Raw genomic sequence first — 13,659 nt, 5'->3', positions numbered from 1 at the left:
TTCAGCTCTGCACCTACACATTTTATTTTAAAAAATATATAGAAAATTAAAAAATGTTTCCATAGGAAAGTGATACAAATGTGCAATCCCATCTCCTGCGTATCCTTTTTAAAATGCATCGTCAATAGTAACAATTATTATTTGTATCATTAACTGACATACTACCTAGAAATAAAAGACATTATAAAAATAAAATAAAAAACAGAAAAGGAGAAGAGGGACAGTCTGCATGTTGAGTCCCTGCATTGAACAAAGGGTTCTGTATGAAAGAGGAGATTGGGGAAAATTAAATATCTGTAGCAGCCATTTCCTGGAGAAGTAAGTCGCCCTCAAACAGCCCCTTTAGAGTCATGAGATTGGGTTGTGGATTCAATTGAAACAGGGAGCCTTCTGGGAATTGGAGTTGACAAGAGAAAATCCCCCATGACACTCATGTAACATTTACATTGTCCTTTTGCAAATGCTCTCATCTAAAGCGATTTACAGTCAATGCAAATTAAGGTGTTTTGTGGCCCCTACTGGAATTGAACATACAACCTTTGTAGGCATAAGCCAATCGGAACCCTGTAACAATATGACTCCAACCCTCCGAGATGTACCTTTAGTGATGTTTTAAGAGAGATTCAGCCTCAGCTCAGGATTAGATCTCAGTCTTTCATACAGAAAAGTGAGAAATGTGCGCTAACATGCCCCTCTCATTCTCCCATCAAGTAACTGGCCTTTCAACGGTATGAGTAAAAAAAAACATTAAATAGGAAATTAATAATAACAGAGTACTGGGCCAGTTGAGTGGCAGTGTGGTGGTGGGTATGTATGGGATTATGTTGGTGTTGTGTTTAGAGCACACAGGCCTGGCTAGACTTGGTGGGCAGCACCAGGCTGCTCTCATGACCACAGCTGGATGTCACACAGGACGCATCCTCAACGGGAGTGGGCATCCCCTGGGCACAGATCTGCTGTATGCACTGCCTACACAGGGACAAGAGAAAAACAAAACGGATTTAAAATCAGAAAGAAGGTTGAGAATTGATGATATCTCTGTATGGAGAGATGTTGCCACAATCACATTCTATTTCTCTCTACATTCCCAACAACTTACCAAGCTGTGCGGGACATGATGTAGTAGATGTCTGGCTTCTGGAAGCCGTTGAAGGTAGAGGACGCAGCCACAGTGTAGGCCCCCATATTCTCAAACAGCAGCCACTCTCCCACTTGCATATCCGGCAGAGTGCACACCTCAGCGATGCGATCCAGGCCGTCACAGGTTGGTCCCCAGATGCTACAGGGGTACATACGCTCATCTGGCTTTGGCTTCTGTAGATGGAAAATGCAAACAGGGATTAACAAACAATTGTCAGACTTATTTTATTGGTTTTATGGGCTAACTTTGTGAGAGTTAGTTTGGTTGAGTGAAATACAGAGTGTTAATCAACTTACCTTGTGCAGGGTAGGCAAGGGGTGAGCATGGTCATATAGAATACAGTTGAAGGAGCCATAGACGCCATCGTTCACATAGTACATCAGAGTCCGGTCACTGATCCAATCGTCATCCTCTGTAGGGGCAGAGTTGTGTAAATTATAATGAAACTTGGCTCGCTATTACTTTGGATTGAGTGATGCAATTTTATGTGGCACGTCAGGCATTAACAGATTTGCAGATTGAGTCAATTTGCTCATACCGTCAGAGGCAGACTGCTCGTTCATGATGACCTTCTTTGCGATGACGTTAACAGCTAGGGTGTAGGCAGAGGCCACATAGTAGCGGCCTGGCTCAGCAATGATCCGGATCCCAGAGTCGGCAGGGAAATACATGTCCAGTGCTGGGTTGATAACGGCTGTGATCTCCTCAAACTTGAGCTTGGTATCCTCAGACCCAGGAAAACCGCCACCAATGTCCAGGAGGGTCATGTTGAAACCCACCTCAGCCTGCAGAAAAGAGAACCAACAAAGATGGGTTAGACCTACTTGAGGACCAACTGCAGGTTAAGGGTCCATTTATAAAATGTAGGTGATACGTTCCAAGCAGAAAGACACTCACCCCCATGTCAAAGACACAGCGGGCATCAGAGATGGCCTGGTTGTAGGTTTCTGGGTCAGTGCAGCCACTCCCCACGTGGAAGCTGACCCCGATAACGTCCAGGCCCAGTTCCTTAGCCCTCTCCAGGAGACCCCGGCATGCCTTCATGGTGGCACCAAACTTGACACTGAGCTGGCAAACAGCCTTGGAATCATCTGTGGCAATGCGCAGGACTAGTCTGGGCAGGGAGAAAGAAAAGTTGGAGGTGCACTTTTCTAGAGTAGCCGGATAAGTTACTTACAAAACCAAGTGTTTTCAGTGTGGCTAAAGAATAGCCGTGGAGATGTTTCTTACTTGGCATTGTCGTGGCACCGAGCCACCTTCATGAGCTCCACGTCGCTGTCGAAGGTCATCATCTGCACGCCGTGGGCAGAGGCATACTTGATCTGGGATACCTGCTTGCAAGGGTTGGCGTAGATGATCCTGCTAGCGTCTACACCCAGAGACTGAACAATCTGGATCTCAGTCTGATGGGACAAAAACAGACTGGGTCAGAACAGGACACACATTCACAGGGCAGCAGGGTCGGGGATCAAGGCCATTTCAATAAACCAGGAGATGTTTAGAATGAGACATACCTTGCTTGCACAGTCAAAGCCAGCGCCCAAGGAGGCCAAGGTCGTGACAACAGTCCGGCTGTCATTGCATTTGACAGCGTAGAAGGGCGTTACGCGAGGCATGGCACGCGCCCATCGCATGTGCTTCTTCAGCACGTCACTCAAGTCGCACACATAGAAGGCATCCTTATCATCCTGGAGAGGCAAAGACACGGATGCAAGAGAATAAGAAATACATCTTACAGTGACAAATGCCTCATCAACAAGTCACTTCTCATACCAAATGCAACAAAATCAGGGACAGCAGGAAGTTCTCCTTACCGACATGGACATCTCATTGATCTTCTGCTCAACAATGTCACGGGCACAGAAGCCCTCCTCCAGGAAGGCAAAATCGGCAGGAGCGAAAGTGTTCATGGTCGCAGAATAACTTTTAGATTGGTCACAAAAGAAAACTGTGAAAAAAGTAGATCAGAGTTAAGACTGCTCATTATTATCTGGAACTGGAATGTGCCTAAATTACTAGCATAATTACTCCCAGAGCTACAGTACACCAATTACAACCAACCCCAGTATTTCATAGACATGTGCTGTTAACACCCATTCTAGAATATTATGACATGCATGTTGGAAATGACAGTGGATTGGAAAGCAACTCTTACCTGGACAAGAAAGTTGGAATTTGGCAAAGTAGTTTAATCAGGTGCAGAGCAGCCAAGGCGGTTCACCAGTGAAGTTGAAACCTTTCACATAACACTCTAGGCCGGGGCCTGCAGAGTAGCCAGTCTGCGCTTTCCTAAAGCGATTATTCTGCAAACAGTAAAATACAATTTGTAGCATAAAGAGGACAGTGTCATTTGCTGTGTTGAGTTTTATGGCTATTTCCTGCCTGCATTCAGTGTCAACCAGACGTATTATAATTTTTATATAATACTATAGGAGGAGCAGTTACTGTTAACAGCAACAGTCTTATCCAGATGAATTGGCAATATACTTGCTTAAAGTTGCTTTAATGTATTATTGGTCACGATGAAGGATTTTTATGTTGAACAAGCACACCCTTGAGTAGTGCTATACGGAATCCTTGGGACATCCCTCCCCAATCCTTACCCCAACCATTTTAAAATGTCAATTTCAATGGGTAAAGGGACTTCCCAATGATCCCGAATTGCAGACTCGAGTAGTGCTACTAGCTCAATATTTTCTCCCGCTCTCAAAGAGTAATGGCTAGAAATAATCCAGCTTGTCAAATAAACGTAATATGTTATTTTTCGTAGCAGGTTAGGAGAAATGAGTTAGCAATTTGACAAAAGCTGGAACTCTTCTAGCCATGGCCCTCCCAAAGGGATAAAACAAAGACAGTACAATATGAAGACAGGCAGAAACTGCTTCTCCAATAAAAATCCCCGATCACACTTGTAGACGATGTCATGGTAAAGTTGGCTAGCTAAAGGCGCACAATGCTTCCCTGCCGAAACAGTTCGTGCCTATATTATGATGACATTTGTCTTCGTTAGGTTGTTTTATTCTCGGTTGTACATGCACATTTTTTCTTGGGGCAAGCCGAAGTCGGTAATTGGGCAACAGTAGAGTAGTCTATGACGTGTTTGTAATTCAATTAGAAACCACTCGTTGTCAAGCAAATGTTTATCTCGAAATAAAATAAACATTTTAGTTAGATGTAAAATTGCACGACATATTTATTGCGTTGTCCTGTGCCCAACAACCGAAAAAAATAAAATTACTGAAGTCCAAAACGAAAAAAAACGTAACCATACGTTGCACAAACTGTGCAATGTGGACCGCTTTTACCTTTAGCTCGTGTGCAAAAATACGTCATAGGGCACAACGGTCGTCTCACGCCGAACTGCGCGTGCGCAAGCCGCCAAGTCAAAGGCACTCCTTTGAATGAAAACGTGTCAATGCGTGACTTTCACGCGGTAGGAGTAATAACATATTCAACTACTTAAGAAATTGGCTCGAATCTAGGTTGTGCCGTTAGATTGACAAAATGAACTACTATGTAGGAATTTCTCACATTCCAAACCCTGGCCTATTTCGCAGCAATCCCTGAAGTCTCGGGATAGAAACCCTGGGTCGTCACTAGTTACCACAGCCAAAGTCATAAACCCCGCCTTTTCATTCAATGTACTTTCTTAAAACGTTATTGTAAACCTAACCATACTGTTAACCTAATGATGAACCACAACCTCACATTACGACCAAAAAGCGCATTTTCATGAATTTACGATAATATCAAAATTGGCTATGAGGCTGTAATAACGAGTGGAAAACGAAAAGGACACGATCTTTGTCGAAGTAGCCAACTACCATCAGTAGTTACTGGCAGTATGAATTTCAGCATAAAATACATTTACCAAGCGAACGTTACTGCAGCTAGCTTATGACATTCCCGAGGTCCAAAATCATACTCCAAACCCATCACTTCCATCAAGCAAAAACACCAAAATGTATTAACGTCAGAAGATAGCGCGCTACGTTAAAAAAAAACTAGCTAACGTTACTACTTGTACAATGTGGCATAACCATAACATTACTCTAACGTTAACTTACTAGCTAGCTAAAAAATATTGACACGATTTGAATAAGCCAAATTGGATAGCTCATAATGAATACCGGTAGCCTAACTTACCAGTTTATAATAAATTAGGAAGTTATTGTGAAAAGGTAGAATAAATTAATGAAGGTTTACCTTAAAAAGCATTTACAAAGAGTGTGTCCATTAGACTAGAATCCTGGAAAAAATTACTTGGTTTTCCCTTGTCAGACGAATCTGTCAAAGAACTGAATAACACTCTCCGTCTGAACTAAAAATGCACGCCTGTGTCTCGATACTGGCTGTATTTATAGAGGTGCCGTCTCCAAGACAACACGCCAGCTGAAACTGGCCCTCAGTCAACGTCGGATGGAACTGGTTTAGTCTTGTCACCGGCTCCATGTGCTCGTAGAGGAAGTAGGAGGAGGCAGATAAAGCCGGTTTTTACTAGACGGGATACTGCTTTTGTAGCCTGAGTACCAGTCTCTTTACCTTACATACCACTCCCTGCCGCTCCTTCATGGCAATAACAAGGAGTGGAATGTTAGATAAAAAGACTGGTACTCAGACTATAGCTTTTGTGATTAGACTTTTCGTAGCAGGTTATGAGAATTAGGTTAAGTTTAGGAAAACAGTTAGGGTTTGCTAAAATGCATTAAAAAAACAACCTTTGTCGTAAATTTAACAGAAGATTTACCCATCCGCCAGCCATGGCCATATAAAGCAATCTCTTCATTTACTGGCTCAATGCCTTTGAAATGTATAGCCTAAACCAAATTGTTAGCTACTTTGCAGACTAATATAATTGAAACACAGCTGTTTTTAGTATTTCAATTGTACAACTTTTAAACAGATTCTGAAGATGGTTTAGTCTTGGCTGCTATTGTGCCTTGAGCTAGAGAGCCACCAGGCAAACAAGAACGCTTGCCAGGATCCAGTCAGCATCAGTTCCATAACTGAGCTTCCCTTGTTCTGAAGATGTAAAAAAAAAAAAAAAAAAAAAGTATTTTTCACATTTGCTTTTAGGGCAGTGTAATGACTCATTTGGCCAACCTTTCATGATTCAGGGGTGACATTTTTTCTGATCCCTCAGGAATTCCTTATTTTCTGACATCACCTCTATTTGTCCTCACACCCCTGATGGTCATTGCACACTTTCATTTGAAAGTGGGTCAGATTTGGCATATCTGGACAGCATCGGAAGTCAAAGTGACACATGGGCTGGTTTCTCATACTGGTCAATGTACTATTAAGAACAATTCAGGGTTTTTCCAAGAGAAAAACATTTCTAAAGCAAATTCACTGAAGCATAGCTTACTATACATAGAGGCTGCCTGGTGAGTATGCCCAGAGTAGCAGCATCTTATGCTGGCTCAGTCCTGAATGCCCTGGTATTGATCCATCTAATCATTCAGTGACTGACTTGGTATTGTTATACATGACATATAAAAGCAGCCCTGCAGACTAACGCATCAGCTGTCTGCTGTAGAACTGTATCTGCTGACTGTGTGCCTCTGCTGTGCCAGATAGGCCTCTCTGGAAGTATGTCTAGGGGTCACTGAGACCAACCTGGCCTAACCCAATAACTGAGTCGTCAACTCTCCATTCTCCCTCTCCCTGAAAATACCCTTTACTGCACTGGTTTTGTCGCGGTGTCACTTAGTGTTAGGGGTCAGTGTGACCAATCAGAATCAAAAGTACTTATCTTATCATTGTAATTTTTTTCCACAAGATGCTGACTTCGTGAGCTTAGTGTAACATGTTCAAAACTGATTTAGTTGCTATTTCAGCTTAGAAGTATCACATTATGTTGTAGATTTGTACTAGTAACTTTTCCTTGAACAGAAACTAAATTTGTCAAGGGAATTGTATGAATAACACTGTAAAAACTTCAGTAAGAGACTGATTGTTTGACCCCGATCTGTCTTCAAGTCCTAGAGATTCCTGAAAATAACAGATCAACCACTTTTCCATGCTGCCACCAGCCCAATTTGAGCTTTCAGAGACTTTGGGGTTGGGAGTAGACATCATTCTTGGGGAAATTAAGAATTTGGTCATTATTGACCCAATAGCACTTCTGGAAACATTGGCATTCCACTTTTAAGAGGCTGGTGTCGGTTCAAAGCCTCTCAAGCATCATGAAGACTACATATCTGCGGTTTTGTGAAATGGGTTCTCCAGATCAAAATGGGCCACAATCAAATTGGCATCTTCTCTTTTCATGACCATGAGTTGGTTTCCATTCAGACGTTCAGATTCACCGCCTGTCTAGCATATGGAGTCATTCTTTAAACTAGCGTTGAAACCCCAAGAACCTCACTGTTTTTCTCAATGGAATAAAAAAGTGGAAAAGAGGAAGGGGTGGAGGAATGGAGAAATGTCTGCAAGGGCAAACCAGACAAAACAATCTGCTATGCTCCAGTTGTGGCTCTTTTTACGTCCTTCATTGGTGGGAAGCCCTGCTGCCACCCCTACCCTTGCTTCTCATTTTGTTCTGGCGGATGATGCCCACCACCCCGAAGCACACATGGCTCCTGAGCAGGAAGTAGGCCTCAGCTCAGGGGCTACTTGGTTTACCACATATACAGTGCCTTCAGAAAGTATTCACACCCTTTTTCCACATTTTGTTATGCTACAGCCTGAATTTAAAATGGATTTTTCTGTCACTGATCTCCCCATACTGTCAAAGTGGAATTGTATTTTTTACAAATTAATAAAAAATCTAAATCTGAAATGTCTTGAGTCAATAAGTATTCAACCCCTTTGGTATGCGAAGCCTAAATAAGTTAATCAGTAATAATGTGCTTACGTCACATAATAAGTTGCATGGACTCATTGGGTGTGCAAAATCGTGTTTAACATGATTTTTGAATGACTAACTCATCTCTGTACTCCACACATACAATTATCTGTAAAGTCCCTCTTATTCGAGCAGCGAATTTCAAACACAGATTCAACCACAAAGACCAGGGAGGTTTTCCAATGCCTCGCAAAGAAGGGCACCTATTGGTAGATAGGTAAAAGGTAAAAGAAAAAAGCAGACATTGAATATCCTTTTGAGCATGGCAAAGTTATTAATTACACTTTGGATGGTGTATCAATACACCCAGTCACTACAAAGATACAGACGTCCTTCTTAACTCAGTTAACGGAGAGGAATTTCACCACGAGGCCAATGGTGACTAAAACAGTTACAGAGTTGAATGGCTGTGATAAGAGAAAACTGAGGACAGATCAACAATATTGTAGTTGCTCCACAATAGTAACCTAATTAACAGAGTGAAAAGAACATAATAAAAATATTCCAAAATATGTATTCTGTTTGCAACAATGCACCAAAGTAATACTGCAAAACATGTGGCAAAGCAATTAACTTTATGCCCTGAATACAAAGTGTTACGTTTGGGGCAAATCCAATACATTACTGAGTACCACTCTCCATATTTTCAAGCATAGTGGTGGCTGCATCATGCTATGGGTATACTTGTAATCGTTAAGGACTCGGGAGTTTTTCAGCATAAAAAAATAAACGGAATAGAGCTAAGCACAGACAAAATCCTAGAGGAAACCCTTGTTCAGTCTGCTTTCCACCAGATAATGGGAGATTAATTCACCTTTCAGTAGGATAATAACCTAAAACACAAGGCCAAATCTACGCTGGATTTGTTTACCAAGAAGACCGTGAATGTTCCTGAGTGGCCGAGTTCCAGTTTTGACTTAAGTCTACTTGAAAATCTATGGCAAAACCTGAAAATGGTTGTCTAGCAATTATCAACAACCAATTTGACAAAGCTAGAAAGAATTTTGAAAATAATGTTGTTGTTTTTTCAACAATCCAGGTGTGGAAAGCTCTTAGAGACTTACCCAGAAAGACTCACAGCTGTAATTGCTGCCAAAGGTGCTTCTAAAAAGTATTGGCTCAGGGGTGTGAATACTTATGTAAATGAGGTATTTCTGTATTTAATTTTCAATACATTTGCAAAAAATGTCAAAGAATTTATGTTTTCACTTTGCCATTATTGGATATTGTGTGTGGATGGGTTATAAAAAAATTAATCCATTTTGAATTCAGGCTGTAACACAACAAAATGTGGGGTATTCAAGGGGTATGAATACTTTCTGAAGGCACTGTACATGTATCTGCTTGTTTAAAATGGCAGGGTCATGGGATACGGAGTGTGCAGCCGTAGCGACCCTGAGTTTAGGCAAAGGAATGTCCCCTCGTCTTATCTTCCTCACTCTTTATTTCTCTCTCCTTCTGGTTCTCTCTCGTTGTGTTTTCCCCTTCCTCTTGTAGACTACTTTCCGTCTATCTCTCTCTTCCTGGTATATAGAGAGTCTCTGTTATCGCTTCAGTGGTTTGTCGTGGCCCAACCCTGTAGCTAGGCCTTACACAAAAGTGATGATTTAGCACAAGGGCAGCCCACAAGATACACAGCTGCACATGGTGTTTGTGTGTGTATGTATGATTCTGTACATCTTGAACAGAACACATAATACTTACCTCATTTACAGCAGGACACAGACACACACTGTTGCATCACATACTTTCAGATTCTTGCGGTATGATGGTATGAATTGCCATGGTATGATGGGACAAGCCTTACACAATATGTAATGCTTATTTTGTGCCTCAGCTACATGTACAGATTTCAAGAGGATTTAGCCTTTGAATGTTAAAGTAGTTGTCCAGTGTTTCCAGATTTCTATGAAATATGACCTATAATTACAATACAAGTGAAATACTTTTCCTTCCAAAATATGGTAATTGAGTATGTTAAAAAGCAGCTTTTCTGTGTTGGAATGGTGTGGGCGTATCCCAATTAAAAATATTGACGCGAGTTGCCCGCTGATTGGCCAGCTCAGCCAATAAGGCAGGAAGGAAATAAAGCATTTTTTAACCGGTCTGTTTAAAAAATAGAAGTTTGAAGTTGATTTCTTTGTGTTTATGCTTTGGCCACAAATATGAGTATAAGACTAGTCAACAACATTATTTGGGTATGAGATAACAGAATATGAGCTTTAAAAAGTGAAATTTTCAGTGGACAGAGTCTTTAACTTAATAACTTGTGAATGTTGGCCCAGTTTCACAAAATACATCCTCATCTCACATGAACAGTAAACCCAAACCAGTAGTTAAAGCACAAACAGTTGTTGTGCCTTGTGCTTTGAATAATTACGATGGCTTGAGTTCTGCACGCATGTTTAGGGTTGCGTTTGTCCATGACAAGGAGATCTCCTGTGAATCTCTGACGTAAACAGGTGGGCTTTGTGTCACATGCTGATACGGGGTCACAAAGCAAACGGATCCACATTTGCTTATTTTTTCTCTCTCTATCCCTCTCTCTCTTCTTGCTAAGTAGTAGATCTCTGTTAAACCAAAAAAGATTAGTCTGAGCTGTGAATGCTGTCACAACAACTATAGCATCAACTTATAATGGAAATGAGGCATGCACTCTTTCACAAGTCTTAACTTAAGAGCCAGAGCAAGGCAACATGGATAGCCATTGTTAGGCTTGATTATGAAATTACTATATGTTATGAAGCATTGGCCTGGTTTGATCAGAGAATGTGTTAGAATCAAGACAGGTAAGATGAGATCTTATGAGGTGAGCCAATTAATGCAGTCTGACCTAATGACCATTTGGCAGTGATGAGGTGTGTTTGACAACCACTAAGTGTGCGCTGATACACAACTGATCCTATCTTTGCACTCAAGAACCCTCTGCCCCATGTGTGTACATCACGCTCTGGTAACATAGTAGCTATGACACTACGTCACTAGTGGCCAGTTAATTTAAGTTTGATTTATTTACCCAGCTGTGTCCTCCTGACAATTTTTTAAAAGTGAAAGCAGAAATATTACCCAAAGTGACTTACTTAAAATCTTAAAAGCTGTGTTTTCTGTTTTACAATCTCTTCATTGTCCTCAGTTCCCATTATCCTGTGCCAAGGTAGTTTTATTTGTGACCAACAAAATGACCAACAATTATCTTCCCTGCATTAGTTGTAAAATGTGTTGGATAATCTCCCCATTGCTAAATAATTTCCTCAGTTGCAGTGTGGTTAGGTACTTGCTTTTATAATTTCTTCTCTCTCTTTCGCTCACACACAAACAGATCTGGGTGGGTAGCTTGCGGCTGTAGGTCGTTTCCATTGCTCTGGTAAGTAATAAAATAAAAAAAGGTATGAAAATAAACATGTTTCAGTCTCTCCAGTTCTACCTCAACACCAGAGAATGTTTAAAGAGAGAGAGAGAGAGAGTGATGTGTGGGTTGGGGTTCACACTGATTTCACTCAACCATAAAATCTTTGACCTAAAACTTCTTGGGATGTCTTTGTCTACCCAGATTTTCTACCCGGCAATTTTCCACTGTTTCAAGATGTGATTGCTTACGCAACCGGAAGAGCAGGAGTCATTGTGTGTACACACTCACATTGCATGAGTCAATGGGTGACGCAGGGAGGTGGTACTTACCCAACAGTGGTGGTGAGTAATGTTCCCTCAATTTTCCTGGCACTGAGCCAATTTCAGGTCTGCCGAGTGCAAACATGAATGTTGTGAAAATGTTGTGCAACTTTCGGCGTGCGATTACTGTGAACGCCACACAGTTTTAGCAGAGGACAACATTTTAACATGGACATATCATTCAGCCCACAGTAGCAGCCAATGTGTGGTGTTCAATGCCTACAATGCATTAGACTTTGAAAGAAAAACATGCAGGGCTTGACATTAACCTTTCAGACAAGGAGGGTGACTGAAAATGTTGTGTTTGATGCAAGAAACCACTTCACAAAATAAAACTAAATTCCATACCATTATTACAGAAAATCAGACAAATGCTGCTACGCTCTACCTATTGGCTACTTAGTTAATTCAAGACCGTCTCAAAATACACTTCCCCTTTAAGACATAAAAAAAAAACTCTTTACTGGCTTTTCAAAGGTGGCTAGAAATGCACACATTTGGCATTCTTGTTGGAGGCAACCACTCCCCCATTGTTGACTAGAAAGTAGCTATAACTGGGCTAATAACTCACTAACAAGCAAATAATATGAACAAATGTGCACACATGGCTACATGCAGCACTCACTTCGATCTCAAAACAAGCACATCTACTTGTGACCACTCGTACTGTAGCCTAAAACACAGTACAGTTCAAAGTGAACGGCACTGATCCATATATGGCAATGGTTATTTCAAATAGGCTTACTGCAACTCTGATTGGTTATGGTGCACATACGGGCCTGAGTCGTGCCTGTCAACGCAATAGAATCCTACTCCATGTATACTAAATCTTGCATAGTTTGTTTTGGTATATTACATTGGAATTTCAACCGGTGAAAGTTGAGTTGAATTGAGCTTCCTTATTTCATGTTCCTCTTCAGCACTGTACTGTTTTGGATCATTCAACGTAACCAAACATGAAATAATTGCACAAACACACACATCCACGTATAAGCACAAACACACCCAGACACACAAACATCCACAAAGGTACACACACAGAAACACATTACAGCATGTGTACAAAGAATGTGCAAACCTATATACATTTTATTAGTACTGTAGGGGTTAGAACATGATCCTCCATAAAGACAACACAATCCTTTATTACGACTCAACGAGTATGCCTCTGGACAAACATCTGCTGTAGAAATTCAGCCCAGATGAAATTGATCCTGGTTCAGTTCTCTTTTTGGCGTGAAGTCTTTCCTTGCGTGACTTCATCCCAGAGACCACACACACCTCATCTTTTTGGTATTTCCTTCGCAGACACACGTCATTAACTTTTGTCTACGCCCACTATTTCCCAACCTTCCCATGATGAGCATGCATCGTCTCTGATTAAACCACTGCTGGCAAAATCCCAAAATATTTATTATGACAACCCCAACCCATCCTCCTGCTCCAAACAATCTCTGTAAAATTCCAGTGTTATTCATTTGGGAAGGAGAGTGTGGAAGTGTGTCAGTTGGATGTTACAACTACTCATTAATTGGGAAAGGGAACAAAGATGATTGGAGGATGTTCACAAATTACCCCCAGTCACACAAAACGTGAGAAGTGTTGTTTGGGGGTGGTGCTGCTACCTAAATTCCTTCCTTGAGGCATCTGGAGTGCACTGCTAGCTACTACTAAACCTGAAGCACCTATCACATCCCATATGTTCTCTCATGAGTTCTCACTCATAACTGGCCCTTAAGCAGAGGAAAGGAGTCCCTTTTAGGGTATTGGCATCTAGGCCATGTCCTCCCACTACCATACTACCTCCCTCTTTCTCTGATGGTGGCAGCATCATGCTGTGGGGATGTTTTTCAGTGGCAGGGACTGGGAGACTAGTCAGGATTGAGGGAAAATGAACGGAGCAAAGTACAGAGAGATCCTTGGTAAAAAACCAGATCCAGGGTGCTTAGGGCCTCAGGCTGGGGCGAAGGTTCCCTTTCCAACAGGACAACGAACCTAA

The 13,659-nt window shown here is 41.5% G+C and overlaps 1 protein-coding gene across 1 annotated transcript; it reads right to left on the bottom strand.

Annotated features, from left to right (window-relative positions):
- LOC109894402 (ornithine decarboxylase 1) lies at positions 1–5,625 on the bottom strand. The gene is made up of 10 exons (XM_020487858.2): positions 5,348–5,625; positions 3,297–3,444; positions 2,956–3,089; positions 2,656–2,829; positions 2,372–2,544; positions 2,039–2,255; positions 1,680–1,926; positions 1,438–1,553; positions 1,100–1,314; positions 1–969 (listed from the first exon to the last, which is right to left on the bottom strand). Exons 3-10 carry the CDS (start codon positions 3,049–3,051, stop codon positions 837–839), a joined length of 1,371 nt encoding a protein of 456 aa, XP_020343447.1. The 5' UTR covers positions 3,052–3,089; positions 3,297–3,444; positions 5,348–5,625; the 3' UTR covers positions 1–836.
- Between the last annotated feature and the right edge of the window lie 8,034 nt (positions 5,626–13,659).

The sequence above is a fragment of the Oncorhynchus kisutch genome, linkage group LG7, assembly GCF_002021735.2.
Source record: "Oncorhynchus kisutch isolate 150728-3 linkage group LG7, Okis_V2, whole genome shotgun sequence".
In the NCBI taxonomy this organism is placed as follows: domain Eukaryota; kingdom Metazoa; phylum Chordata; class Actinopteri; order Salmoniformes; family Salmonidae; genus Oncorhynchus; species Oncorhynchus kisutch.
Note: the sequence above shows the minus strand (reverse complement) of the source record. Positions and strands in the feature narration are given on the sequence as shown.

Coding starts and splice junctions, on each gene's coding strand:
- LOC109894402 (XM_020487858.2), bottom strand. CDS start 3,051: ATGAACACTTTCGCTCCTGCCGATTTTGCCTTCCTGGAGGAGGGCTTC. Junction 1,554..1,679: donor CGAGCAGTCTGCCTCTGACG/GTATGAGCAAAT, acceptor CTGCCCCTACAG/AGGATGACGATTGGATCAGT. Junction 1,315..1,437: donor CCTTGCCTACCCTGCACAAG/GTAAGTTGATTA, acceptor TTCCATCTACAG/AAGCCAAAGCCAGATGAGCG.